General features: G+C 43.8%; 1 protein-coding gene across 2 annotated transcripts in view; it reads right to left on the bottom strand.

Annotated features, from left to right (window-relative positions):
• LOC144691446 (uncharacterized) overlaps positions 1-22,625 on the bottom strand; it is a 55,431-nt gene extending 32,806 nt beyond the window's left edge. For both annotated transcript variants that reach the window (XM_078559543.1, XM_078559545.1), the window contains exons 1-5: positions 22,560-22,625; positions 17,129-17,192; positions 14,756-15,052; positions 7,325-7,345; positions 4,123-4,374 (exon numbers count right to left, since the gene is read on the bottom strand). In XM_078559543.1, the coding sequence (XP_078415669.1) occupies positions 4,123-4,374; positions 7,325-7,345; positions 14,756-15,052; positions 17,129-17,159 (601 nt within the window). In that variant the 5' untranslated portion in view covers positions 17,160-17,192; positions 22,560-22,625. The remainder of the gene's footprint in view (positions 1-4,122; positions 4,375-7,324; positions 7,346-14,755; positions 15,053-17,128; positions 17,193-22,559) is intronic.
• Between the last annotated feature and the right edge of the window lie 5,247 nt (positions 22,626-27,872).

The following is a 27,872-nucleotide window of genomic DNA, read 5'->3' as shown; positions in this document are numbered from 1 at the left end:
TGAGAGGGTTCAGAGACAACAATCACTTCAGGGATAGGTCGAATGATCAAAGACAATAACCACCTGAGGGACAGGCTGAATGTTCAGAGACATCACCCACATTAGGGATAGGCCAAATGCTCAGTGACGACTTACAAGTATATAATGCTGTAATAAAGCATCCAAATGTGCTTTACAAGAGTAATATAAAGTAAATCTGACACCAAGCCATGTAAGGATATATCAGGGCAGGTGACCAAAAGCTTGGTCAAGGAGGTAGGTTTTAAGGAGCATCTTAAAGGAAGAAAGCGAGGTGGAGAGATTTAGCAAGGGAATTCCAGAGCTTAAGGTTTTGGCAGCTGAAGGCACGACTGCCAACAGTGGAGTAATTAAAAAGGGAATACTCAAGAAGCCAAAATTAGAGGAGCACAGATATCTCAGGGAGCTGTAATGTCGGAGGAGATTACAGAGATAGGGAGGGGTGAGTCCATGAGTCCATGGAGGGATTTGAAACAAAGATGAGAATTTTAAAATCATGGTGTTGCTTAGCCAATGTAGGTCAGTGAACACAGGCAGATGGTGCAAGTAAGCACATAAGGTCATCCAAAACTCTGCTGTCTAAGTTTGCAGAGGGGAGAATGTGGGAGGCCACTCAGGAATGCATTAGAGTCGTAAGGTTTCGAGGTCACAAAGGCATGGATGAGGGTTTCAGCAGCAAATGAGCTGAGGCGTGCAAAAGGGGGAAATGTTGTAAAGGTCTATAGGGGGTCTTAGTGATGGCATATGTGGTTGGAAATTCATCTGAGTCAAATATAACACTGAGATTGCAGACAAGCTGGTTCAGCCTCAGACAGTTGCCAGGGAAACGAATAATGTCAGTAGCTAGGGAATAGTGTTTATGATGGTCCAAAGACAATGGGCAGAATTTTGCCTTTGGTGGGCATGCGGGCCCCACCGGCGGGCGGACGGCCAACCCCCGCCACAGAAACGTGGCCCGCTGCCATTTTGAGTGGGCGGGCCAATTAGACCAGCGGCCTGCCCGACAGGAAGCGCTATGCTCTTCTTGTGCGGTGGGGGTGGAGGGAATCCTCATCTGACAAAGTGCGCTCTTTCACGCGTGCACGCGAAAGAGCGCACTGCTTCCTGAGACAAAGTCCTGTCTCAGGGAGTTTACTGACAGGTAAGAAAAGTCCAAAAATAGAGAAATATTAAAATTATTAACATGTCCCCCTCATGTGATAATCTCACACGAGATGGGACATGTTAATACGAAACACATAAAGTTTATTAAATTTTTAAAAAACAGACATGAAACTTCATTCTTCCAGTGGATGAAGTTTCATGAATAATCTGGAGCCTGCTGGGGCTCCTGGCCTGCCCGCCAGCCTTAAGCTTGGACGGGCAGGGTCTTTAACAAGGTTAATTAGCCTGTCAATGGCCTTAATTGGCCATTGACAGGTCGGCGGGCGGACAGCTGATTTCACTGTCCGCCCACCTTCCTGAAGATTTAAATGGATCGGGATGACGTCGGGGGTTCCTCCTGACGTCATCCTGCGTCATTTTCCCCTCGGCGAGCGGGCCCCGCCCCCAAATCGCTGAGGGGAAAATCCTGGCCAGTGGCTTCAGTCTTCCCAATCTTGAGTTGGAGGAAATTTCTGCTCATCCAGTACTGGATGTTGGATAAGTAGTCTGACAGTTTAAAGTCAGTGGAGGAATTAGGAGAGTTGATCATGAGATAGAGCTCAATGTTGGCAATGTACATGTGAAAATCAATGCTGTGTTTTCAAATGATGTAGCTGAAGTAAGTAGAGGAGGAATAGGAGGGGGTCAAGGATAAATACCTGGGACCTACCAGAGATAATGGGTTGGAGTGAGAAGAGAAGCCACTGATGGCAATTCTTTGGCTGCAACTAGATAGATAAAAATGGAAGTAAGTGATGCATTCCCACATGACAGTGATAGAGTAGAAGAGGATATAAACAGGCTGGTGGAATGGGCAGACATATGGCAGATGAAATTTAACACAGAGAAGCGTGAAGTGATACATTTAAGTAGGAAGAACAAGGACAGGCAATATAAAATAAGGTTACAATTCTAAATGGGGTGCAAGACAGAGGGACCTGGGAGTATATGTGCACCAAGCATTAAAGATGTCAGGGCAGTTTGAGGAAGCAATTAAAAGGGTATGGGATCCTGGGCTTTATAAATAGAGGCATAGAGTACAAAAGCAAGGAAGCTATGCTGAACCTTTATAAAACAACTGGTTCAACCTCAACTGGAGTATTGTGTTCAACTCTGGGTACTGCACTTTGGGAAGGACGTGAAGGTTTTAGAGAGGGCACAGAAAAATTTACGAGAATGATTCTAGGGATGAGGGACTTCAGTTACATGGTTAGATGGGAGAATCTGAGGTTGTTCTATTTGAAGAAGAGGAATTTGAGAGGAGATTTGATAGAATTGTCCAAAATCATGAGGGATCAAGACAGAATAGATAGAAACTGTCTTAAGAAGGATGTGAAGAAGAATGGTTCCGGGGATGAGGGACTTCAGTAACATGGATGGATTGGAGAATCTGAGGCATTCTCTTTAGAGAAGGCTAAGAGGAGACCTTATAGTAGTGTTCAAAATCATGAGGGGTCTAGGCAGAGTAGATAGAGAGGAACTGTTCCCATTGGCAGAAGGGGTTACGACCAGATGGCACAAGTTTTAAGCTGATCAACAAAAGAACCAAAAGCAACATGAGGGAAAACATGGGTGGTTATGATCTGGAATGCATTGCCTGAGAGCGTTGTGGAGGCAGGGCTTTCAAAAAGGAATTTATTAAGTACGTGAAGGAGCAAAGCTTTGCAGGACTTTGGGGGTTGGGGAGCAGAGAGCTGGCATGAATTTGACAGGTCAAATTGTCTCCTTTTGTGATTTTATGCTGGTTGTTATGGCACAGCAGATGGTAAATGCTGAGCTGTTCAAATCCCAGAGGGAAACTTAAAACAACTGCCACAACTATTTTACAATTTGTATTTATTTCGAGAGTGTGTCTTGAATTCATTAGTAATAAGACCACTGAGTCTTATAGGTTTCTTACAAAACTAAATAAAACCTTTATGAAATAAAATAAATGATTTTAAGCACATACATAGGTTTGCAAATGACTACTATAATAACTTCTAAATCCCCTAGTTAATCTGACTCCTAGTTACACCTCCGTTAAGGCAACAGTAAAACAGATAGATTTAAACAGTCCCAGGCAAAGCACACACCCTGGAACAGTCGAATTCAAAGTGAGTTTTTCTCAGCTTCGGTTCCTTGTAGACAGCAGCTTGAGGTTTAGATGCTGGAGGCTTTTCACACTTGTGTTAGATCTTAAAATTCCTGTCCTTACACACAGCCTTCTCTCCTTTATACATATTTTCCCCTTTGACTGCAAATTCCCATTGTTTGCTTTGTCTTTGGACTTTACCTCTAAAAATAAAAATCTATCATAGTGCTAATTTTACCAGTAATCTTTGGGAAAAATAAACACACTGTTTTTTAACTTCTTCTGGCTAGGTGTAACATTTCACCCCCTCTTTTAAATTCAAGCTACTCTAGTTTATTTAAAAATGTAAATGTTCCCATTACACCTCATTTTCTAAAACTTCATCCATGTTTACCAATTTAGCATTTCAAACCTAGCTTCTCTTCTTACATCAAAGCCTTCAGGCCAACTGTCTTTAATTCAATTAAGTGACACACACGCACACACACACATGCGCGCACACACACACAACTATTACTTTACAGTAAATTCCAATAACATTATGCTCAGGGATAGGCTGATTATTCAGTGACCCTCCTCACCCTCCTCAGGCACCATGTGACTGTTGACAGTGACATTGCCCTAGCCATTTCCTAGGTTAATGACCCTGTTGATAATGCCCAAAAGTCCAAGAGCTGGCAGCTAACCTTTTAATGGAAAAAGCATTTTTTTTGGTTCAGGTAGTTTGTAAGAATTCAAAAATACTTCATGGTGCACATTCAAAATCTTTAACAACTGAATCTTCACTGTGACCTGTTTCATGCAGCATCTTAACTTGATGTTGATACTCTTCCATCTGTGACTCCAGACTAACTTGCATTTAGCCAAACAATGAAACATGCCCTCACCATCAATGTCTTCTGCCAGGATTGTGTCCTCTTCATGTAGAGCCTCATAGAGTTTCTGACAGGAACGCTCTCCTTTCTGCAGGCAGATATTAATCAATCGCTGCGCTTGACAGTAAAGTGTAGTCTCCCCCTGCACGATGTCTAGCTCATACTGTGAAATCATTTCACTGGAGAATAACCTCATGGCGATGGGAATAACCAGGTGCCCAAGCCGCTGACACACAACATTTGCTTGTTTTTGTAGTTTCTGCTCTACAGGAATACAAATTTATCAGGTTACAGTCTTATTCACACTAGTGTTATTCTGTCCACAAGTGGTTCTCTACAAAGCAAATGGAAAAACAGGAACATAACCTTTAAACAAGTTATCATCACATCATCACTGCTATGGCCCCCTCAAGGGAAGTGTACCATTGATATAATCCTCCCACATGTGGGCTGTTCTGTATGAGATACATATCATTGATTAGTTCCATTCATTGGACATCCCATGGTGCCCAGCGGTGGCGGAACACCTCGATCAAATCATGTTCCTCACCAGAGTGCACACGAGACCACAGAAGAGAGGAAGGGTAACTCTTCCTGCGGATCTTCACTCACTCTAGAACATGTGATACCTAGTTACCTCAAGACTCAACTATTCCAACACTATCCCAGCCAGCCTTCCATCTTGATCCCTCCATAAAGTTGAACTCACCCGTGGCTCACTAGATAGCAATCTCGCCTCTGAATCAGAAAGTCGTGGGTTCAGGTCCCACTCCAGAGACTTGAGCACAAAATCCAGGCTAACATTTCAGTGCAGTACTGAGGGAGTGCTGCACTGTTGGAGGAGCCATCTTTCGGATGAAATGTTAGAAGTGGGGTCCTGTCTACCCTCTCAGGTGGATGTATAAGATCTCATGGCACTGTTTCAAAGAAGAGCAGAGGAGTTATCCCAGTGTCCTGTCCAACATTCGTCCCTCAACAGCACTAAAAAAAAAATGGTCATTACTGTTCGTGGGAGCTTATTGTGCACAAATGGCTGCTGTGTTTCCTATATCACAACAGTGATTACACTTTTAAAAGAATTGCACTGGCAAAGCACTTTGTGATGTGTTAAGTCCCAAAGAGGTAAATAAATGCACCGCTTCCTTCTCATCCACAACTCTGCTGCTCGTATCCTAGCTCACACAAAGTCCCATTCGCATCACCCTTGTAATTGCCGACCTACATGGGCATCTGGTCCAGCAATGTCTTGATTTTGAAATTCTCCTCCTTTTTCTCATATCCCTCCATGGCCTCACCCCTCCCTTTTCTCTGTAACCTTTCCCAGTCCTCCTGCCCTCAAAGATTCCCCAATTTTGATCACTTGTGCTCCCAGGTTTCTTTGCTCCAACACTGGCAGTTGTGCCTTCAGCTGCCTGTGCATTAAGCTCTGGAATTCCCTCCCTAAACCTCTCTGCCTCTCTCTCTCCTCCTTTAAGATGCTCCTTAAAACTTAACATTTTAACCGAGCTTTTGATCACCTGTGCTAATATCTCCTTCTGTGAAAGTGTCAAATTTTGTTTGAGAACATTCCTGTGATGCCCCTTGATGCATGTTAAAATATCATAGAATCTTATAGCACAGGTGACCATTCAGCCTGTCATGGGTGTGACAGCTCTTTCAAAGTGCTGTCCAACTTAGTCCTACTCCCGAGCTTTCTTGCCATAGTTCTGCAAATTGTTCCTCTTCATGTCCATGTCCAATTATCTTTTGAAACTTCTCATGGAATCTGATTCAACCCAATGTTCCCTTTAAGCTGTGTGACCCAATAGTTCCCGCACGGATTGCGCAGCAAGTCAGCCCCTTTACTGCACATGCACAACTGTGCAAAAGACTACACATTTAAACAAATTAAACAATTCACTGCAGGAGGAAGCTCCAGAAAATTCCCATCCTCAATGATGGGGGAGCCCAGCACATCAGTGCAAAGGATATGGCTGAAGCACACCAAAAAAGTCTGTTGATTTCACCACTATCACGTAATCCATTCCAGATTTTATCAACCTTCTACATGAAAAAAATCTCTCCTCATAGCTCTTTTACCAATTATTTTTAATTTGTGACCTCTGGTTTTTGATCCAAAGGCAAGTTTTTTTTCCCCTACTGCTTTGTCAAAACCCCTCATAACTTTGAACACCTCTATTAAATTTCCCTTTAGCCTTCTCTGCTTTAAGGAGAACAATCCCAGCTTCTCTAGTGTCTCCCCATAAACAAAGTCCCTCACTCTTGGTGTAATCCAGGTAAACCTCTCTACAGCCTTTCTCCGAAAGTGTGGTGCCGGAATTATGCACAATAGTCCAGTTGAGGCCTAATCCGTGATTCGTAAAGGTCTAACATGACTTTCTGGTTTTGTAATCAATGATTTGCAAATGGGGCAAGTCTCCGATAAGCTTTCACAACTGCCCTATCAACGTGCCCTTTAAAGATTTGTAAATTTGCATTAAAGGCACGATATAAATGCAAGTTATAGATGGGCTAGAGGGAGAAACAAGTTCAAAGTGTAAAATAAATAAAATTCCAGTGAAAATCAGTAATACTGGCACCAGTGATACTGGAATTTCACTTTAAGGTATACAAGACCAGTTCAGACAACTTTCATTGGTACCCTTCATTTCCAAAGTTTTACTGGTTTTCCTTCTTCAAACTCTATTAGTGATATCACAGAAATGCCCCATCTCTTCTGTTGTCTCAGTTTATGAAATATTAGGGCAGATAACCGAAAGCTTAGTCAAGGAGGTGGGTTTTAAGAAGCATCTTAAAGGAGGTGGAGATAGATGGAGAAGTTTAGAGAGGGTATTCCATCCAGAGCTTAGGGCCTTGGCAACTGAAAGCATGGCAGTCAACGGTGGACTGATTAAAACCGGTGCGCAAGAGATCAGAGATTGGAGGAGTGCAGAAATTGTGGAAGGTTGTAGGGCTGGAGGAGGTTACAGAGGTAAGGGAGGGACATGTGGAATGTGATTCTGTGTTTTCGGATGATACTGTCAAGGGGCAGCATGTTAAAATGTCCAACAAGTGATTGCGGGGATGGTGCCAACCAGCACTAGCACAGAGAGAAAGAGAGCCAGCCGCAGATAGGAGAGTTAAGTTCACAGCTCAAGCCCACAATACTCCAGCTTCATCTTTACTCACGTTAAGTAATCCCTGCAGTTTGAGCGACATGATAAAGACGACATACCTGTCGGTCCACGTTTGATATCTGTAAAGATAGAAAACAAATTCTCAAGTCAGCTAGTAATAAAAGCTCAGTGCAATTTACTCCAGTCCCAAACAAGATCACAGAATCAAATTTATCAGAGGAGTTACCTGCGTTTGACAATGTGGGAGGAAGCACAACAAGATGTGATAAAGGAACTAAGAATGACAACAGGAAGCATATGCAGATGCAAGTTAGACAAGAAAGATATAAAACAAAACCCAGAGTCAACTGCAGCATGTGGGAAACTGTGAAATGCATTGCAGTCCCAGCCAACCATATATGCAGTAAATGTTAGTTGCTTGAACAACTTTGGCTCAGAGTTGCTGAGCTAGAGCCTGAATTGCAGACACTGCTGGGGATCGGGGAGGGGGGGAGTTACCAGGATATTTGTTCCCGGAGCCAGTCACATCCCTTAGGTTTGGCAGCACTTTAGAGCTGGTCAATGGGCAGGGACAGGAGGGTGCAACTGCAAGTCAGGCAAGTATAGGGATCCAGCGTGTTGTGATGGAGGAACCTCAGCCCTCAACTTTGACCAACTTGTAGAAGGCACTTGCTACCTATGTGGATGAGAACAAGGACTACAGGGTGGATAAGCGCACTGACCACAGCAGCATGGTGCAAGATGCCTCTCAAGTGGGGGGAGTGAAGAGGAATGTGGTGGTGACAGGGATAATATAGTCAGGGAGAGAGATACTGTTCCCTGCAGCCGCAACAGGGAGCTCCAAAGGCTGTGTTGCCTGCCTGCTGCCAGTGTTAAGAACACCTCTTGTGGCTGGAACAAACTTGAAGTGGGAGGGGGAGGATCCAGTTGTTGTGGTGCATGTAGCAACCAACAACATAGGTAGAACTAGGAATGATGAGAGAGTTTGGATCCAAGTTAAAACACAGAACCTCAAAGGTAACATTCTCTAAATTGTTACCTGAGCCACAGGCCAGCCAACATCGGGTCAAGCAATGAGAGATTTAAACACTGGCTCAAAGAATGGTGTAGGAAGGAGGGGTTCGATTCATTGGTCACTGGCACCAGTACTTGGGAAAGAGGGATCTATTTTGTTGAGATGGACTTGACTTAAACTGGGCTGGGATCAATGTTCTGGTGAATAACTAGGACTGTATACAAGGCTTTAGACTAAGAGCAGAGCAGGTGTCAAGTGTAGGGAGATGTAAAATCCAAAAAGTCGAGATAATAAAGCAGTATAACAATTTGGGTAAAAGCAATCAGAGTGGGATAGGAAGGGACTGAGAGTTTAATGGTAATACACTGTAACATGAGTGTGAGATGAGGTCTGAGTGCAACAAGATACGAGCGCTAACTTGGGAATTCGGTACAGAGATGAAAGGAGGTGTTGCTTTACATATCTTTTTTTCCAGCCTTCAGAAGCTGCTGAGTGTTCAAGGCTTTAATTAGGTGAGCAGGTAGTGATTGGTGAATTTTTAAGACTTTATCCCTATCGACCAGTACTGGGGAGATATTAGTACTGCATTCAATTTATAGTTTAACTAGTTAAGCTAATTGGTATAACTACAGACAACAGCTGAGTGAAACCTAATTACTTAAATTAACCACAATAAAAATGGCAAGGCAGGTTTAGTGTTCCAGCTGTAGCATGTGGGATTTGGTGGTCACCAGTGTGATCCACAGCAACCACATCTGCAGTAACTGAATCTTTTTGTTATTCATTCCTGGGATGTGGGCATCACTGGCTAAGCCAGCATTTATTGCCCATCCCTAATTGCCCATGAGAAGGTGGTGGTAAGCTGCCTTCTTGAACTGTTGCGGTCTATGTGGTGTAGGCATACCCACAGTGCTGTTAGGGAGCAAGTTCCAGGATTTTGACCAGCGACAGTGAAGGAACGGCAATATATCTGCAAGTCAGGAGGGTGAGTGTATTTGAGGGGAACTTCCAGGTGGTGGTGTTCCCATCTATCTGCTGCCATTGTCCTTTGAGATGATAGTGGTCGTGGGTTTGGAAGGTGCTATCTAAGGAACCTTGGTGAGTTTCTGCAGTGTATCTTGTATCTTGTAGATGGTACATACTGCTGCCACTGTGTGTCGATGGTGGAGGCAGTGAATGTTTGTGGAAGGGGTGCCTATCAAGCTGGTTGCTTTGTCCTGGATGGTGTTGAGCTTCTTGAGTGCTGTTGGAGCTGCACTCATCCAGGCAAGGGGAGAGTATTCCATCACACTCCTAGCTTGTGACTTGTAGATGGTGGACAGGCTTTGGAGAGTCAGGAGGTGAGTTACTCGCCGCAGGATTCCTAGCCTCTGACCTGCTCTTGTAGCCACAGTATGTATATGACCAGTCCAGTTCAGTTTCTGGTCAATGGTAACCCCCAGGATGTTGACAGTGGGGGATTCAGTGATGGTAATGCCACTGAATGTCAAGGGGTGGTGCTAGATTCTCTCTTGTTGGAGATGGCCATTGCCTGGAACTTCTACGGCATGGATATTACTTGCCACTTGTCAGCCCAAGCCTGGATATTGTCCATTTGGACATGGACTGCTTCAGTATCTGAAGAGTCATGAATGGTGCTGAACATTGTCCAATCATCAGTGAATATCCCCACTTCTGACCTTATGATGGAAGGAAGGTCATTGATGAAGTGGCTGAAGATGGATGGGCCGAGGACACCATCCTGAGGAATTCCTGCAGTGATGTCCCAGAACTGAGATGATTGACCTCCAACAACCACAACCATCTCCTCTTGTGCTAGGTATGACTCCAAACTGTGGAGAGTTTTCCCCCGATTCCCATTGACTCCAGTTTTACTAAGGTTTCTTGATGCCACACTCGGTCAAATGCTGCCTTGATGTCAAGGGCAGTCACTCTCACCTCACCTCGGGAGTTCAGCTGTTTTGTCCATGTTTGAACCAAGGCTGTAATGAGGTCAGGAGCTGAGTGGCCCTGGCGGAACCTAAACTGACCTTAAGTGGGCAGGTTATTGCTGAGCAAGTGCTGCTTGATAGCACTGTTGATGACCCCTTCCATCACTTTACTGATGATCGAGAGTAGACTGATGAGACAGTATTTGGCTGAGTTAAGTTTGTCCCGCTTTTTGTGTGCAGGACATACCTGTGTATTTTTCCACATTGCCAGGTAGATTCCAGTGTTGTAGCTGTATAGGAACAGCTTGGCTAGGGGATCGGCAAGTTCTGCAACACAAGTCTACAGTACTATTGCTGGAATATTGTCAGGGCCCATAGTCTTTGCAGTGTCCAGTGCCTTCAGCCATTTCTTGGTATCACATGGAGTGAATCGAACTGGCTGAAGACTGGCATCTGTGATGTTGGGGACCTCGGGAGGAGGCCGAGATGGATCATCCTCTCGGCACTTCTAGCTGAAGATTGTTGCAAATGCTTCAGCCTTATCCTTCGCACTGAGATGCTGGCCTCCTCCATCATTGAGAATGGGGATTTTTTTTGGAGCTTCCTCCTCCAGTGAGTTGTTTAACTTTCCACCACAATTCATGACTGGGTGTGGCAGGATTGCAGAGTTTAGATCTGATCCATTGGTCATGGGATCACTTAGCTCTGTCTATTTAATTGCTGCTTACGCTGTTTGGCACACAAGTAGTCCTGAGTTGTGTAGATATGCCTGGTTCAGGCATGCCCTCCTGTACTCTTCATTGAACCAGGGTTAATCCCCTGGCTTGGTGGTAATGGTAGAGTGGGGGATATGCCGGGCCATGAGGTTACAGATTGTGGTTGAGTACAATTCTGCTGCTGCTGATGGCCCACAACGCCTCATGGATGCCCAGTCTTGAGTTGCTAGATCTGTTTGAAATCTATCTCATTTAGCACAGTGGTAGTGCCACACAACATGGTTGAGGGTATCCTCAATGTGAAGACGGGAATTTGTCTCCACAAGGACTACGTGGTGGTCACTCCTACCAATATTGCCATGGACAGATGCATCTGCGGCAGGCAGGTTGGTGAGGATGAGGTCAAGTATGCTTTTCCCTCTTGTTGGTTCCCTCACCACCTGCTGCAGACCCAGTCTAGCAACTATGTCCTTTAGGACACGGCCAGCTCGGTCAGTCGTGGTGCTACCGAGCCACTCTTGGTGATGGACATTGAAGTTCCCCACCCAGAGTACATTCTGCGCCCTTGCCACCGTCAGTGCTTCCTCCAAGTGGTGTTCAACATGAAGGTGTATTGATTCATCAACTGAGGGTGAGTGGTAAGTGGTAATCAGCAGGAGGTTTCCTTGCTCATGTCTGCAGCTTGAGTAACTTTGGCTCCAAGTTGATGAGCTGGAGTCTGAGCTTTAGATGCTGCGATGCATCGGGCGGGGGGATGTTACCTGGGCACTTTGTTAAAGGAGCCAGTCACACTCTTTAGGCTAGGTACCTTGGATATGGACTGTGGGTCAGGAACAGCAGGGTGTGACTATGAATGAGGCAGGTATGGGGATCCAAAAAGTAGAAGTGGAGGAGCTTCAGCCCTCGCAATTGTCCAAGTTTGAGGTCCTTGAAACCTGTGCTAACAAGAGTGGGGACTGCAGGGGGGATGAGAAAATTGACCATGGCACTGTGGCACAGGGAGCCACTCAAATGGGGGTGGGGTGTGGTGGGGGTGTAAAAAGGAACATAGTTGTAGTACGGGACAATATAATTAGGGAGATACTGTTTTCTGCAATGTGAGATCCGAAGGCTGGGTTGCCTGCCCAGTTCCAGGATTAAGGACATCTCCTCAGGGCGGAGAGGAATTTGGGAGCGGGAGGGTGAGGATTTAGTTGTTGTGGTCCATGTGGGTACCAACGACAAGAGGTTCCACTGAAGTAGCAAGAGCAGTTTAGGTACTAAATTAAAAAGCAGAACCACAAAGTAATAATCTCTAGATTACTGCCTGAGCCACGAGCAAATTGTCGTAGGGTGAATAAGTTGAATGTTTGGCTCAAAGATTGGTGTGGGAGAAATGGGTTTCGATTCATGGGGCACTGGCACTAGCACTGGCGAAAGAGGGCACTGTACCATTGGGACGGCCTTCACCTGAACCATGCTGGGACCAGTAAGCCCTGCTGAATTGTATAACAAGGCTGTGGAGAGGGCTTAAACTAAATTGTTGGGTGCTGCAAGGTGGGGGGAGGGTTCATTTGAGGGAAGATTTGGAAAGTTAAAGAGAAAGGACAAGGCAATATTGCAGGATAGTGATGAGAGTAATGATAACCAGGGTGTGACAGGAAGACAAAGAGCGTACAAATATAAGGGTGCACCATCAAATAAGGCCAGAGTAGCGAAAAATGGTAAAAAGACAGAGAATGAGTATTGTTGAAAAGAGAGACAAGGTGCCAAAGCTTTTCGTCTTGCACCGATCAGGACAACTACAAGAATGCCAAATTTTAAACAATCACAACAATTTATACTACAGGAGAAAAAGGTGCTGATTGGTTGGCAAGTTGATTCTGATTGGCTAAGGAGTTGCCATGGAAAAAGCATTGGGGAACTAAAGGCTCCCCAGGCTCCCGGATTATTCAAAAAAAGGCGCAAAACTTGGACATATTTCTTTTGATGCAGAGAACGAGTCCCTGTGTACGAAAGAACGTCACACTTAGCAAGTGTAAATGAGCCACATTATGAGCTCAACTGATCATTTAAAATTGGCTGTTAGTGCAGCTATTAACATACTCAGAATTATTCAGCAAGTGCTGCCCAATCGCAGAATCACATCTAACAGCAGATGTTTTGTTTTGGGTTTCATAAGCTCGGGCTGGTTGAGTACAGTCTGTACTCTGCCTTTCACAAACAACTAATGTTGTTTGATTTGATCAACCAACCATTGGGAAGCATAGCCTACGTACCTGGCATCGCACCAACACTGAAACAATGTTACTCAATTATGTGGTTGGCAGAATGCTTTTTTGGGCTGACCGGAGCATCCTGACGTGGAAAATATCATTCATGTAGCTACTGCATAATAACAGCATGAAACGGCTTGTTTAACATGTCGCTCAAATTTCTGAGATACTTCGCCTTTTCAGACTAATTTGAGGTAGATCAGGCACTTTTCAGGACCAAAAGTGACGTCCTTTGGCCCATTTACGAGGTTGAGATTCAAGTGAACAATGATCTGATCAGGATAGCCATTGCCCCAGAGGATAGCTTTGATGCGTTCTATTCCCGTGTTGAGCTTGCAAAGTGAGCAAATGGCTAGGGCCCTATTTACAAGATTGGTATGGAGGCCAATCTTGTAGGGTGGATCTATACAAATCCCAATGTTTATGTTGATAGGTAAAGGCAAGCTTGCAATAGACAGTAGTGGAGAGCTAATTAGTGGATTTCTCAACTATCGAGGAAAGTCGGGCTGCTTTGGTTCAAAAGAGAATTGGGGCGCAGGATGGTGTGTACACACGGCTGCAGATTCAGAGATCGTGCAACTATTCAACTATATATCCAAAATATGCACAGGGAGGTGGTTAGGGCTGATTCCATCAAAAACAATGCAGATGATGCACAAGTTGGCAAAAGCCATAGTTATTGCTGAGTATAGTTCTAAGCTTCAGGATGACATAGACAGGATGGTGAAATAGGTAGCAGCATGGCAGATGCAGAGAGGTGTGAAGTGTTGCACTTTGAAAGGGGTAATATGGAAAGACAGTATTATAATTCATGCTAGAACTTTATAAATCACTGGTTAGACCTCAGCTGGAGTTTGGTTCCCAAAATTGTCCACCACACTTCAGGAAAGATATGAAGCCCTTAGGGTACAGAGGCTTACCAGGATGTTGCCAGGGATGTGTGACTTCAGATATGATGAGAGATTAGAAAAGTTAGAACTGTTCTCCTTGGCGGGCTAATAGAGGTTTTCAAGTTGAGAAGGAGTTTTGACAGAGTAGCCTGAGAAAAATTATTCCCTCTGGCGAGTGAGTCAATAACTAGAGATGTATCGAACTGAATCATTAACTATTTTTCTCTTCATTGATGTCACTTGGCCAGCTGAGCATTTCCATCATTTTCTCTTTATACTTACGGCCCCTAGTTTTGGACTCCCTGCAAGTTGAAATATCATTTCTCCATCTACATTATTGAACCCCTTCATAATTTTAAAGACTTCTCTGAGGTCACCTGTCTTCTCTTTTCTAGATAAAACAGCCCCAGCCTGTTCAATCTTTCCTGATTGTTGTACTCTTTCAGTTCTGATATCATCCATGTAAATATATTTTTGTACCTTCTTGAGTGCTGCTATATCCTTTTCACAATATGGAGACCAGAACTGTTCCACCGTTCAGTATGGTCTAACCAAAGTGCTGTACAAGTCTAACAAACTTCTCTGCTTTTTAATTCTATTTCCTCTAGAAACAAGCCCCAGTGCTTGGTTTGTATGTTTTATCACCTTGTTAAGTGGATCATTGAACACGTTTGACATCTTAATTCATTTTAACCTTGTTTAAATCAGGACACAAAACTAACCAGCGTCCCCTGCCAGCCAGTCTTTCAGACGGGGGTAGTGGTGTTTGCATCTCCTCAGGCACTCTACAAATAGCCGCACATCATTCTCATTCATCTGCAGTTGCACAATCTCCAGCAGTTTGCGTGCCTTCTGGGGTGGGATCTTCTCAGTTCGGATTTCGTAGTAATTCTCGTGGGTCAAGAGGTGTGAAGCAATCATTTGGTCGAGTAATGGGTCTATATTGTACAGTGCAGACACCAGGACATCGTGTGAGCTCTGGAGGTAACCCTTCATGGAGTCTCCATCCTTCCCTATAGCTAAAGGGCAAAGAAAATAACGCTGTCCAGCAGAAGTAATACCTTGTTTAATAATAGTCATTTGGTAGTACAGAACTTGAATATTGCTGGAAAAAGTGACATGCTGTCTAAGCTTTCCGTCTTGCGCTCATCAGAATAGATTGCAAGATTACCAACAGTAAAAGGAACAACAATTTATACTGCATGAGAAGTGAGTGTTGATGGTTGGCAAAAGGACTCTGGTAGAGACAGCAGGAGCTCATCCATGCATTGCGCCTTTTTCAACTAAACAAAATCTTGGGGGACTGCCAGTCTCTGGTTCATTCCCAATGGCAATGCCATGACCAGAGTTGACCCTCCTGGTTTGAATTTGAACAAAAGCTTGGCAGTTAACTGTTCCCTGCTGCATTCTCCATCGCAACACCTCTACAATCAGAATCCACTTGCCAACCAATTAGCACCCTCTTTTCATGCAGCATAAACTGTTGTTCCTTTTACTGTTGGTAAATTCTTGCGATCTGCCCTGCTGAGTGCAAGACGAAAAGCTTTGACAGCATGTCCCTTCTTTCAGCAATACCTTGCTTATTCTTTCAACTTCAGTCCCCACACACCATCATCCCAGCCAGAACAAGTCATGGGATCGCTGACCTCATAGGGAAATTTGTTTCTCTAAAAAATCCCCCGGCTCTGCTGCCTTAATCTGAGACACTGCCCAGAGCAAACAGTGCAAGACCTGAGAGCACTGGGACATTAGAGAAAAAACAAAGTGTCACCTCAGCTTCTGGCAGCTACAGCACTATCATAACCACAGGTCACAAGGGTGAGTTTGAGATGCCTAGTGGGCCTTCTCAAGCCCACTGGTCTTCTGATCATCACCTCACACTTGGGCAAAGGGGAGGCCTATACACAGTCTCTGTCTGGTGTAGGGTTTGCAAACCCTCCAGGATTCCCTTGGGCTCTCTACAGATTGAAGATTAAATGCCAAGGTACCAGTGGGAGCAACCTGGGGGAAAAATAAAATCATGGGGTCATTTGAAAAAAAAATTCTTGCAAGATTTTTTTATTTATTATTTATAAGCATGACCAAATCATGAGGTGTTTCAACAGAGTAGATAAAGAGAAACTGTTTGGCAAAGGGCCAAGAGCCAGAGGACATCAATTTAAGGTGATTGGCAAAAGAGCCAAAGGCGACATGAGGAAAACCTTTTTTTTTACACTGGGTGGTTAATATCTTCAATGTACTGCTTGAGGGTGTGCTGGAGGAAGATTCAATCATGGCTTTCAAAAGGGAATTGGATAACTTTGATCTGAGGAGAAAAAATTTTACAGGGCTACAGGGAAAGAGTGAGGGAGTGGGACTAGCTGTGTTGCCCTTGCAAAGCGCAGGCACAGGCACGAAGGGCCGAATGGTCTCCTTCTGTGCTGTAACCATTCTATGTTTCTATGCTGGAGATGGAGATGTGAAAACTATTTGACTGACAGGTAACGAAGAAACTGTTCACTTCCAATTGGCACGAGAAGGCAGGGCACCACGAGGTTAGATGAGCCGGGTGACTGATGCGATCGCGAGGTGGTGGAGATTGGAGATGGCAGTAATGTGCTGGGACCTCCAGGAATACATCCAACCAACCTGGCAACTGGTGAGACCTGCACCTTTGATTTTTTGACATCAAATACAACAGACACCAGGAACAACCCCCTCAGGTACAGTGTAAATATACAAGACAGGAACGGCGGTCCATTTGAAGCCTGGTTTTTTTTCTTCTCTTTTGGAACAGAGGAGATTACTGGACAGTTATTCATGATGTTTAAACTTGTGAAGGGATGGGATAGAGTGGATAGTAAAAACCTGTTCACAGTGATTGAGGGATCTGGAATGAAGGGACACAGGACGTTAGAGGTTTGGGAAAATTGGTCAAAAGAATCCAAAAACATGATGATAACCTTAAATACCCAGGGCCATGGAAATACAAAATGTTAACAGATATGGTGAATAAAAATGATAAACTACACGAGGGAGGAACAGTTTCTCAATATATCTGTCTGGTAAAGCTATACAAGGAATAAGTCATTTTAAAATAAAATGCACCAACTTACCTCCAAGCTGAATCCCTTCAAATTGCGCCATTATTCAGGACAGCTGAAAACCAGTTTAATCTTTCTGTAAAGGTAAAAGTGAAGTGACCAAACTATGGAAATAAAAGGGAAGTACACAAATTACAGCTGAGTCGCTGCTCCCAGATAGAGCCAGCTGCCCAACAAGGGCTATTATTTTGTAGTCTGAGCTCAGGCATGAGCTCAGCTGAATGAGGGGGAAAAAAAGACTTTCATCTATATAGCATTTTCTCACCAATGTTCCAAAGATTTAACAGTCAATTAAGTACTTTTGAGGGTCATCACCGTTGTAATGTAGGAAATGTGGCAACCAATTTGTGCACAATAAGCTCTCACAAACAGCAATGTGATAATTACCAGTGCCGGGTCATCCATTTTGGAGCTGAAAGGAATTGATCTGAGTACTTTTAATGTGGTGAAAAGCTAGGAATAGTGGAGGTTCAAAGAAGTGTAGGGATCCATGTACATGGATTACCAAAATGTAGCAAAAACAGCAATTCTGGCTGCATCTGTGGAAGGAACACAGGCTGGGTTTTAATGGAGCCTGGAGTAGGCTAGGTGGTGTGCAGGTCTGGATAATCACAGAGGAGGCCGGCGGTCCATTCATGCCGGCAGGAAAACTGATCCCCTCCTCATTTAGTCAGCAGTGGGAATGGGCTAACACAGGGAATCTGCCCTTCAGCTAATTGTGCTCATTATTGAGCAATTTATAGGACATCATCGCTAAACCCATCGGGATTTAGTGGTGGTCAAGGCTTGCCCTGAACTTGTGTGAGTCTCCCATGCCTCCTGAAGGCCACCCAGCAAATCTTATTGCCCAATCGAGGGTCCCGGTATCCCCTCGCCAGTGACACAGCCCTTTCACCTGTCTCCGGGAATCAGCAATGATACCTGGTGAAAGCCTTGCTCCTGGTGGTACTGCCTGTGTTGTAGAGCTGCCAGCCTCTGGTTGGACAGCAGCTCGCGGGGGCCGGATTTCTGTCGTACTGGAGACTTAATTCTGTTGGAGGCCCACACTGCCCACTCAAGAGCCTGAATGCACTTAAATAGCCTCAGGCACCCCTTCGAGATGTGACACAGGCTTCCCACCGGTGGGATGAACTTGCCCACAGAGTCTGATCTGATGAAATGTCATTGATATATGCTCCGTAAAGAGCCAGGAACTAATTATTATGTTCCGGCGAGCCACATTTCACTGTTGCACTGCAATCGTGTGCCAAATAACAATGGGCTGTAACTTCCTCGGAGTGGCAATCAGCGTCAGATTGCCACTCCTTGCCCACTCCTGCGGTTGGAGCGGGCTGAACATTTGTGGGGGGTGGGATGGCTGGAATTTCAGGGGAGGGTGTGGGTTGGGTCAGGGAGTAAGAGTTAGGCCCACAGGGGAGGTGGGAGGGGCAGGGGTAGTCAGGTGAGGAGTCCCGTGCAGGTGGGGGGAATCCCATGGGGGTTTCAGCAGGTTGGGAATACCGTGGTGGGGAGTGAGTAGTCAGGGGTAGGGAAGTCCCCTGGGGGATCGGTCTGGGTCTTTACAACAGTTACCCAGAAGTTAGAAGAAGTTTTAATTCTAACTTTTTCTGGGTAGCTATTGGTATAACCCCAGTGGAACATCCAAAGTTTGCGACTTAAACCGCATTTTCAGATGGTTTCCAGCACAGCGCAATCGTCCAGAGGAAGTGTGCACTTCTGGGCAATTGCCATGCAAACCTTTACCTGGGAACTTCCCAGAGGGATTCCCCAGCACATCTTTGGGGTACCCCCCCCAAATCTGAAGCTGGGGAGCTCGAAGGTTACGGCCCATTGTCTATCAGTTCACCAGCTACATAGAGAGCAGCAAGAAATACATTCAATGAAACTCCATCATTTTGGCTCTAAAGTGTGATTATTTCTAACCTATGCGAACCAGAAGACATAACAATCATTGACCTGAAATATTAACTGTTTCTCTCTCCACAGATGCTGCCAGACCTGCTGAGTATTTCCTGATTTCCAGCATTTGGCTCCTGTACTAAAATGCAGTAGTCAGATACAGAACAAAAATCAAAAAAGCTACTGGGATGTTAGGCTTTAATCTAGAGGGCTGGAATATAAAGTGGAGAAAATGTTTCTACACCTATACTAAGCCCTTGTTACACTATATCTGAAATATTATGTACAGCTCTTGGCACCGCATCTTAGAAAGGATATATTGGCCTTGGACAGAGTACAGCACAGATTCAGCAAAATATTTCATGTTTCCACTGTTCAGTTCTCCACTGTTTCTATTTGTCAACTAAATGTTAGGAAGCCCAAAGACATTGTCCTCAGCCCTGCGCCACAAACTCTATTTCTTAGCCACTGACTCCATCCCTATCCCTGGCAAATTCTGAGGCGGAACCAAACTGTTCACACCCGTGATGCTGTAATGGAGATGCACTTCCAACCACATACCCATGCTAGAGTCTCAGCTGCCGACTTTTAACTCCACAACATCACCAGAATCAGGCCTTGCCTCAACTCACCTACTGCCAAAACCCTCATCCAGGCCTTTGTTACTTCTAGAGATGACTTTTCCTATGCTTTCCACCCTCCACCAGCTTGAGTTCATCCAAAGCTCTGCTACCAGTATCCTAACTTCACCAAGTCCTGTCCTCGCAGACCGACATTGGCTTCTAGTCAAGCTACAACAAAATTTTAAAATTCTCATCCTTCTTTTCAAATTAATCCATGGCTTCGCCCCTCCCAACCTCTATACGTCCTCTAGCCTTACAACCTACCAAAATCTCTGCATTCCTCCAATTCTGGCCACTTGTACATCCCCAATTTTAATTGCTCCACCATTGACAATTGCTTCAACACATAGGCCATAAGCTCTTGAATTCCCTCACTAAACATCTGCCTCTCATAATTTCTCTTCTCCTTGAAAACGCTTGCTAAAACCAACCTCTTTGACTGAGCTTTTGGTTACCTGTTCTAATATCTAGTGGACCTGATGTCAAAATATTTTTGATAAAAGTCCTGTGAAGCACCATGGGATGTTTTTACTCCAGTAAAGGCACTTTATAATTGTGAGTTGGTTTTGTATTATTTGGAATATAGAATTTTGAAGGGTTAAAAAGGGATTGATAGGGTATAGAGGGAAACATAGAAACTAGGAGCAGGAGTAGGCCATTTGGCCCTTCGAGCCTGCTCCGCCATTCATTATGATCATGGCTGATCCTCTATCTCAATGCCATATTCCCGCTTTCTCTCCATACCCCTTGATGCCCCTAATGTCAAAAAAATTATAAATTTCTTTCTTGAATATACTCGGTGACCCGGCCTCCACAGCCTTCTGTGGTAGAGAATTCCACAGGGTGATCACCCTCTGAGTGAAGAAATCTTTCCTCATCTCCTGTCCTAAATCACCTGCCCCGTATCCTGAGACTGTGGCCCCTGGTTCTAGACTCCCCAACAAGGGGAAACATCCTCCCTGCTTCCAGTCTGTTTAGCCCTGTTAGAATTTTATATGTTTCAAGCAGATCCCCTCTCATTCTTCTAATCTTTAGTGAATACAGGCCCAGTCGAACAAATCTCTCCTCATACGACAGTCCAGCCATACCCGGTATCAGCCTAGTGGACCTTAGCTGCACTCCCTCTATGGCAAGTATATCCTTTCTTAGGTAGGGAGACCAAAACTGCAAGCAATACTCCAGGTGTGGTCTCACCAAGGCCTTGTATAACTGCAGTAAGACATCCCTACTTCTGAACTCAAATCCTCTTACAATGAAGGCGAACATACCATTTGCCTCCCTAATTGTTTGCTGCACCCGCCTGTTTACTTTCATTGACTGGTGTGCAAGGGCACCCAGATCCCTTTGTACATTCACATTTCCCAATATACCACCATTTAAATAATACTTTTCCTTTCTGTTTTTTCACACTGAAGCGTATAACTTCACATTTATCCATGTTATACTGCATCTGCCATGTGTTTGCCCACACACACAACTTGTCTAAATCACCCTGAAGCCTCCTTGCATCCTCCTCACAACCTCGCTCAGTTTTGTGTCGTCAGCAAACTTTTGGAAATATTGTATTTGGTTTTCTCATCCAAGTCATTTATATATGCCGTGAATAGCTGGGGCCCAAGCACTGATCCCTGCGGTACACCACTAGTCACTGCCTGCCATCCGGAAAAAGACCCATTTATTCCCACTCTCTGTTTCCGGTCTGTCAATCAATTCTCAATCCATGCCAGTATATTACCCCCATTCCCATGTGCTTTAATTTTGCCCACTAGCCTCTTATGTGGGACCTTATCAAAAGCCTTCTTGAAATCCAAATACATCACATCCACTGGTTCTCCCTTATCTATTCTATTAGTTACATCCTCAAAAAACTCCAGTAGATTAGTTAAGCATGATTTCCCTTTCATAAACCCATGCTGACTTTGTCTAATCTCACTAATGCTTTCCAAGTGTATTGTTACCACGTCTTTTATAATAGACTTTAGCAATTTCCCCACTACTGATATTAGGCTAACTGGTCTGTAGTTCTGTTATTTCTCTCCCTCCTTTTTTAAATAGTGGGGTTACATTTGCCACCCTACAATCTGTAGGAGCTGCTCCAGAATCTATAGAATTGTGGAAGGTGACCACCAATGCATCCAATATTTCCAGGGCCACTTCCTTTAGTACCCTGGGATGTAGATTGTCAGGCCCTTGTGATTTTTCAGCCTTTAACCCCATTAATTTCTCTAGAACCATTTTTTTTATTAATTCTGATTTTCTTCAATTCCTCCCTCTCACGTAATTCCCTAACGTTTCCAGGAAATTATTTGTGTCCTCTTTTGTGAAGGCGGAACCAAAATGTGTTCAATTCTTCTGCCATTTCTTTGATCCCCATTATAATTCCCCCCTTTCCTACTGTAAAGGACCTACATTTGTCTTTGCTAATTTTTTTCTCTTCACATATTTATAGAAGCTTTTACAGTCAGTTTTTATGTTCCCTGCAAGTTTACTCTCATACTCCATTTTCCCCTTCTTGATTAATCTTTTTGTCCACTTTTGCTGAATTCTAAACTGCTCCCAATCCAAACATTTTGCTTGTGAGCAAGTCTAGGACAAGACAACATACAAGTAAAATTAACAGCAGGCTATTTAGGAGTCAAGTTAGGAAACAATTCTTCATGCAAAGGGTAGATTAAATATGGAACTCTCTCCCACAAGTAGATGCTCACTTTATAATTTTGGGTGGGGAGAGGAGATCAGCATCCAATTAAACGCAAACTGTGATCCAACAGAACACTCAAGACAGCTGCTGTGGTTTCACTGCTGTAGCCTGAGTAAAACAGTCTCACTTCTAGACATCTTTAAGTGACTAACTCTCAAAGGGCAGTCTCTCATAGCTATCACAAATTTTAAATCATACATTCTGCAATCGCAGCCCTTACCTTCCCAAAATGTCACTGAACAAGCCAGGCAGAAAGGGAACAGCTGTTGCTCAACTTCCTTGTCAGTAAGTTTGAATCTAGGTGGACAACCAAAATCGCACCCGCACAAAAAAAACTCAAGACATATTCAAACATCTGTTGTTACTCAGACTTGTCAGACTGTTAATCAGCCTGCAAATCCTTCCACTTCTGCACATATTCTTCATGGGAGGATATGAAAGTAACCATTGTCACTGAAGTCAATTTTGATGAGTTTTTGGCATAGATCCAAAATCCCTGGGCTCAGGACTCTGGTTGTCTATTATACTAGCTTTGTAACCCGCACTGCCACCCACAGCCCCTGTAACCATCTCCACTTTCTCATGTAACCAGCCCTTGCCCCATCTGTGTAACTGCAACAATATGTCCTTGAACCAACAAGGGGGCATGCCATATTAGATTTAGCAATGAGACAAATTTAGTTAACCTAATAGCCTAATAACCTAATTAGTTAGCATAATAGTGGGTGAGCAATGGGTGTTTGAAAGGGCGAAACATCTACTCAGATTCTAGATTTCAGCAAGGCTGATTTCAGAGATTGTCCACAGTAAACTGGACAAGTTTGTTAATGGGTAAATTGACAATGGATCTTCAAAAAGTGTTCAAAAAAGAATTTAACATGATACTGAGCCAGGTTATACTCCGAAGGAGCAAGAGATTTACTTGCTAAAATAACAGCCATACCAGATGACTACAGTAAGAGACAAACTAAAAGAAAACGTAAAATAAAAATGCGAAAAATAGCACAGATTCTGGCAATGGGAAAGACGCAAAGAACAGTAAAACAAAGTCAACACAAAAAGTATTTACAATTATATCAGGAAAAAAGGGTTTGTGTGGACCCATTGAAAAGTGATAATGCTGATATTATCAGTGAATAAGGAAATGGAAGACATGCTGAATAATTATTTTGTGCCTGAAGTTACAGTAGAGGAAGAGGTTAGCATACATAAGAACACAACAGAAGCAGGAACAGAAAATGCTAGAAAAACTCAGCGGGTCTGACAGCATCTATGGAGAGAGAAAAACAAAGTTAACGTTTCAAGTCCGTATGACTCTTCTTCAAAACCTTCGCCATATGGACTTGAAATGTTAACTTTGTTTTTCTTTCTCCACAGATGCTGTCAGATCTGCAGAATTTTTCCAGCATTTTCTGTTTTTGTTTCAGATTTCCAGCATCTGCAGTATTTTGCTTTTATAATAGGAGCAGGGGTAGGTCATTCGGCCCCTTGAACCTGTTCCACCAGTCAGTATGATCAGACTGATCTGATCTTGGTCTCAACTACACTTTTTCTTTCTTTATTCATTTATGGGATGTGAACATCGCTGGCAAGGCCAGCATTTGTTGCCCATCCCTAATTGCCCTTGAACTGCATAGCTTGCTAGGCCATTTCAGAGGGCAGTTAAGAGTCGATGCCTGGAGTCATGTGTAGGTATAGCAAGTAATTAGGAAAGCTAATAGAATGTTATCAGTTATTGCAAGGGGAATTGAATACAAAAGTAGGGAAGTTATGCTTCAGTTATACAGGGCATCGGTGAGACCACATTCTGGAGCACTGGTCTCCTTATTTAAGGGAAGATGTAATGCATCGGACGCAGTTCAGAGAAGGTTTACTAAACTAATACCTGGGCGGGTTGTTTTATAAGAAAAGATTGGAGAGGCCAGGCTTGTATCCACTGAAGTTTAGAAGAATAAGAGGTGACTTGATTGAAACATATAAGATCTTGAGGGGTCTTGACAGGATTGATATGGAGAGACTCAGCAAGTCTGGCAGCATCGGCGGAGAAGAAATCAGTCAACGTTTCGAGCCTCCATGGCCCTTCGGCAGAACTGCAGCATAGTTTCAACAAGGGAGAAATATAAATTGGTTTAACTGGTTTAATTGGTTTAAACCAATTTATATTTCTCCCTTGTTGAAACTATGCTGCAGTTCTGCCGAAGGGCCATGGAGGCTTGAAACGTTGACTGATTTCTTCTCCGCCGATGCTGCCAGACTTGCTGAGTTTTTCCAGGTAATTCTGTTTTTGTTTTTGTTTTGTTTTGGATTTCCAGCATCCGCAGTAGCTTTTTGTTTTTATCTTTGATATGGAGAGGATGTTTCCTTTTGTGGGGGAATCTAGAACTAGGGGTCACTGTTTAAAAATAAGCGGTTGCCCATTTAGGACAGAGATGAGGAGAATTTTTTTCTCTCAGAGGGTTGAGAGTCTTTGTAACTAGCTTCCTCAAAAGGAGATGAAAGCAGAGTCTTTGAATATTTTTAAGGCAGAGGTAGATAGATTCTTGATAAGCAAGGGGGAGAAAGGCTATCAGGGGTAGGTGGCAATTTGGAGCTAAGGTTACAGAGCAGCCGTGATCTTATTGAATGGCAGAGCAGGCTCGAGGGCACAAGTGGCATACTCCTAATTTGTATGTTCATATGTTCAAACTTACCATGGGGGAGGACATTAAATTATGCCCCATCAACTCCTTTTGGGTCCTGCTTTTTTCTGATAAAACTGCTCACTATTCCAGGATCATCGGGAATGCAAAGATAACCACATTTTATTCTCTCTCTACTACAAAGTGTATCCTTAAACCCCTCTTCCCTCCACCCTCACATCCAACAATTAGATGGAGCTCATGGACTTGTCACTTAGATTGAGGTGATCTGATCAGCTGCCTTTGCCATCTCCCCCACTCCCACTGCCCCAGCTTGCCAAATTTCATTTGAACCACTCCACCTCAGTCCTGGATTCACATATTTCTCTAGTTTCTCTCCTACCCTCTTCTCTATGTTCATCTTGTCCAGGAGATCCACCTCCTGCTCCATCAATGCTATTCCCACTAAACTGATCACTCAATTTTTCCTCCTGGCCCCTATGTTAAGCTGATATTGTAAATGGTTCTCTTTCTTCAGGCTTTGTTCCTCATGGCGATCCATGACAAAGAATTCTATGGAAAGCGTAAGCAGCTAAAGGAACTCCGGATCAAGATTATCGATCTGGAGGCCAAACTGCAGACACTGCGCAACATGAGGGAGGGGGAGAAATATCTGGATACTTTGTTTCAGAAGACAGTCATGCCTCTTAGAATAGGGTCGTCTGTTTTGGTCAGCAGTGAGGGACAGAAGGATGTGACCGTTAATGAGGCAGGTAATGGGACCGAGCAGGCAGTAGTGGAAGAGCCTCAGTCTTTGCAAATTGTCAAACAGGTTTGAGGTGCTCACAATCTGTGTGGATGAAAGCGAGCTCTACAAGATGGATGAGCAAGCTGGCTATGGCACCATGGTACAGGGAGCCGTTCAAGCGGGGAGAGCAAACAGGAATGTAATGGTAGCAAGGGACAGTATAGTGAGGGGGATTGACACTGTTCTCTGCAGCAAAGAGCAGAGTACAGAAGGCTGTTGCCTGCCTGGTGCCAAGGTTCAGGACATCTACTCATGGCTGGAGAGGAACTTGCAGTGGGAGGGGGAGAATCCAGTTGTCATGGTCCATGTAGGTATCTATGACATAGGAAGGGCAAGGAAGGAGGTTCTGCATAGTCAGTATGAGGAGCTAGGTACCAAATTAAGAAGCAGAACCTCAAAGGTAATAATCTCTGGGTTATTACCTGAGCCACGTGCAAATTGACATAGGGCAAATAAGATTAAAGAGATGAATGCGTGGCTCAGGGACTGGTGTGGGAGAAGTGGGTTCCTGTTCATGGGGCACTGGCACCAGTACTGTGTGGGGAAAGTGGGAGCTGTACTGTTGGGACAGTCTACACCTGGACCATGCTGGGATGTATGTTCTTGTGAATCGCATAGCTAGGGAAGTAGAGAGGGACTTAAACTAAATAAGGAGTGATGGATCAAATTTGGGTAGATGTGGCAAATTAAGGAGTAAATTCAAAGCAGGAGACCATAATCGTAATTTGGGAAGTGAGAGTCATAGAATAGCAGGAACGGACAGAGAGATAAAACCTAAGAATGCACCAATAGTAAGACTAGCTGTTGCAAAGATAACAAAAAGACAAAACTAAAGGCTCCATATCTGAATACGCAGAGCATTCATAATAAAATAAATGAATTGATAGCGCACATTGAAGTAAATAAATATGATCTGATAGCCATTACAGAGACGTAGCTGCTGGATGACAAGGATTGCGTCCTGAATTTTGAGGGGTATATGATATTCAAGAAGAATAGGAAGCTTGGTAAAGGTGGAGGGGGTAGCACTGTTGATCAAGGATGGCATTGGTGCAATAGTTAGAGATGACCTTGGTTCAGAAAATTAGGATGTAGAGTCAGTTTCAGTGGAGATAACGAATAGTAGGAGAAAGAAGTCACTATTGGGAGTGGTCTAAAGACCCCCTAACAGTAACCACAATGTAGGGCAAAGTGTACAAGAAGAAATATTGGGTGCTTGTGATAAAGGGACAGCAATAATCATGGGTGGTTTTAATTTACATATAAGCTGGAAAAACCAGTTTGGCAGTAGTAGCCTGGATGACAAGTTCATAGAATGATTTTGAGATAATTTTTTAGAGCAGGATGTCTGGAACCAGAGAGCAGGTTATATTAGACTTGGTATTGTGTAATGTGACAGGATTAATTAATGACCTTAGGGTGAAGGCACCCCTAGGTAGCAGTGACCACAATATGATTGAATTTTACATCCAGTAGAAGAGTGGCTCTAAGACTAATATTTTAAACTTAAATAAGGGCAACTATGTGGGCATAAAAGCTGAGCTAGCTGAAGTGAATTGGGATACTAGGCTAGAGGATAGATCAATAGAGAAGCAGTGGCAGACATTTAAGGGGATATTTCAGAATACTCAGAATAAGTATATTCCTACTATAAGGAAGAGTTCTAAGGGAAGGACCCACCATCCATGGTCAACTAAAGAAGTTAAGGAAAGCATCATACTTAAGGAAAAAGCATATACCTGCGCAAAGATGAGTGGCAAGTCAGATGATTGGTCAGGATATAAAGAATGGCAGAGAATGACTAAAAGTTTAATCAGGAGAAAGAAATAAGAATATGAGAGGAAGCGAGCTAGAAATGTAAAAAGGGATAGCAACAGTTTCTACAGGTATTTAAAAAAGAAAAGAGTAAGTAAAGTGAGTGTCGGACCTCTAGAAAGTGACAAGGGGGAGTTAATAATAGGTAATAACGAAATAGCAGATGAAATGAACAAATACTTTGCTCCTTTCTTCACTGTGGAGGATACAAAAAACCTTCCAGTGATAGCTGTAAATCTGGAGGGAAATCAGGAGGTGGAAGGGAGAGGGGAACTTGGTGAAATTACAATCA

The sequence above is a fragment of the Cetorhinus maximus genome, chromosome 16, assembly GCF_964194155.1.
Source record: "Cetorhinus maximus chromosome 16, sCetMax3.hap1.1, whole genome shotgun sequence".
NCBI lineage: Eukaryota > Metazoa > Chordata > Chondrichthyes > Lamniformes > Cetorhinidae > Cetorhinus > Cetorhinus maximus.
This window is presented reverse-complemented; position numbering and strand designations above follow the sequence as displayed.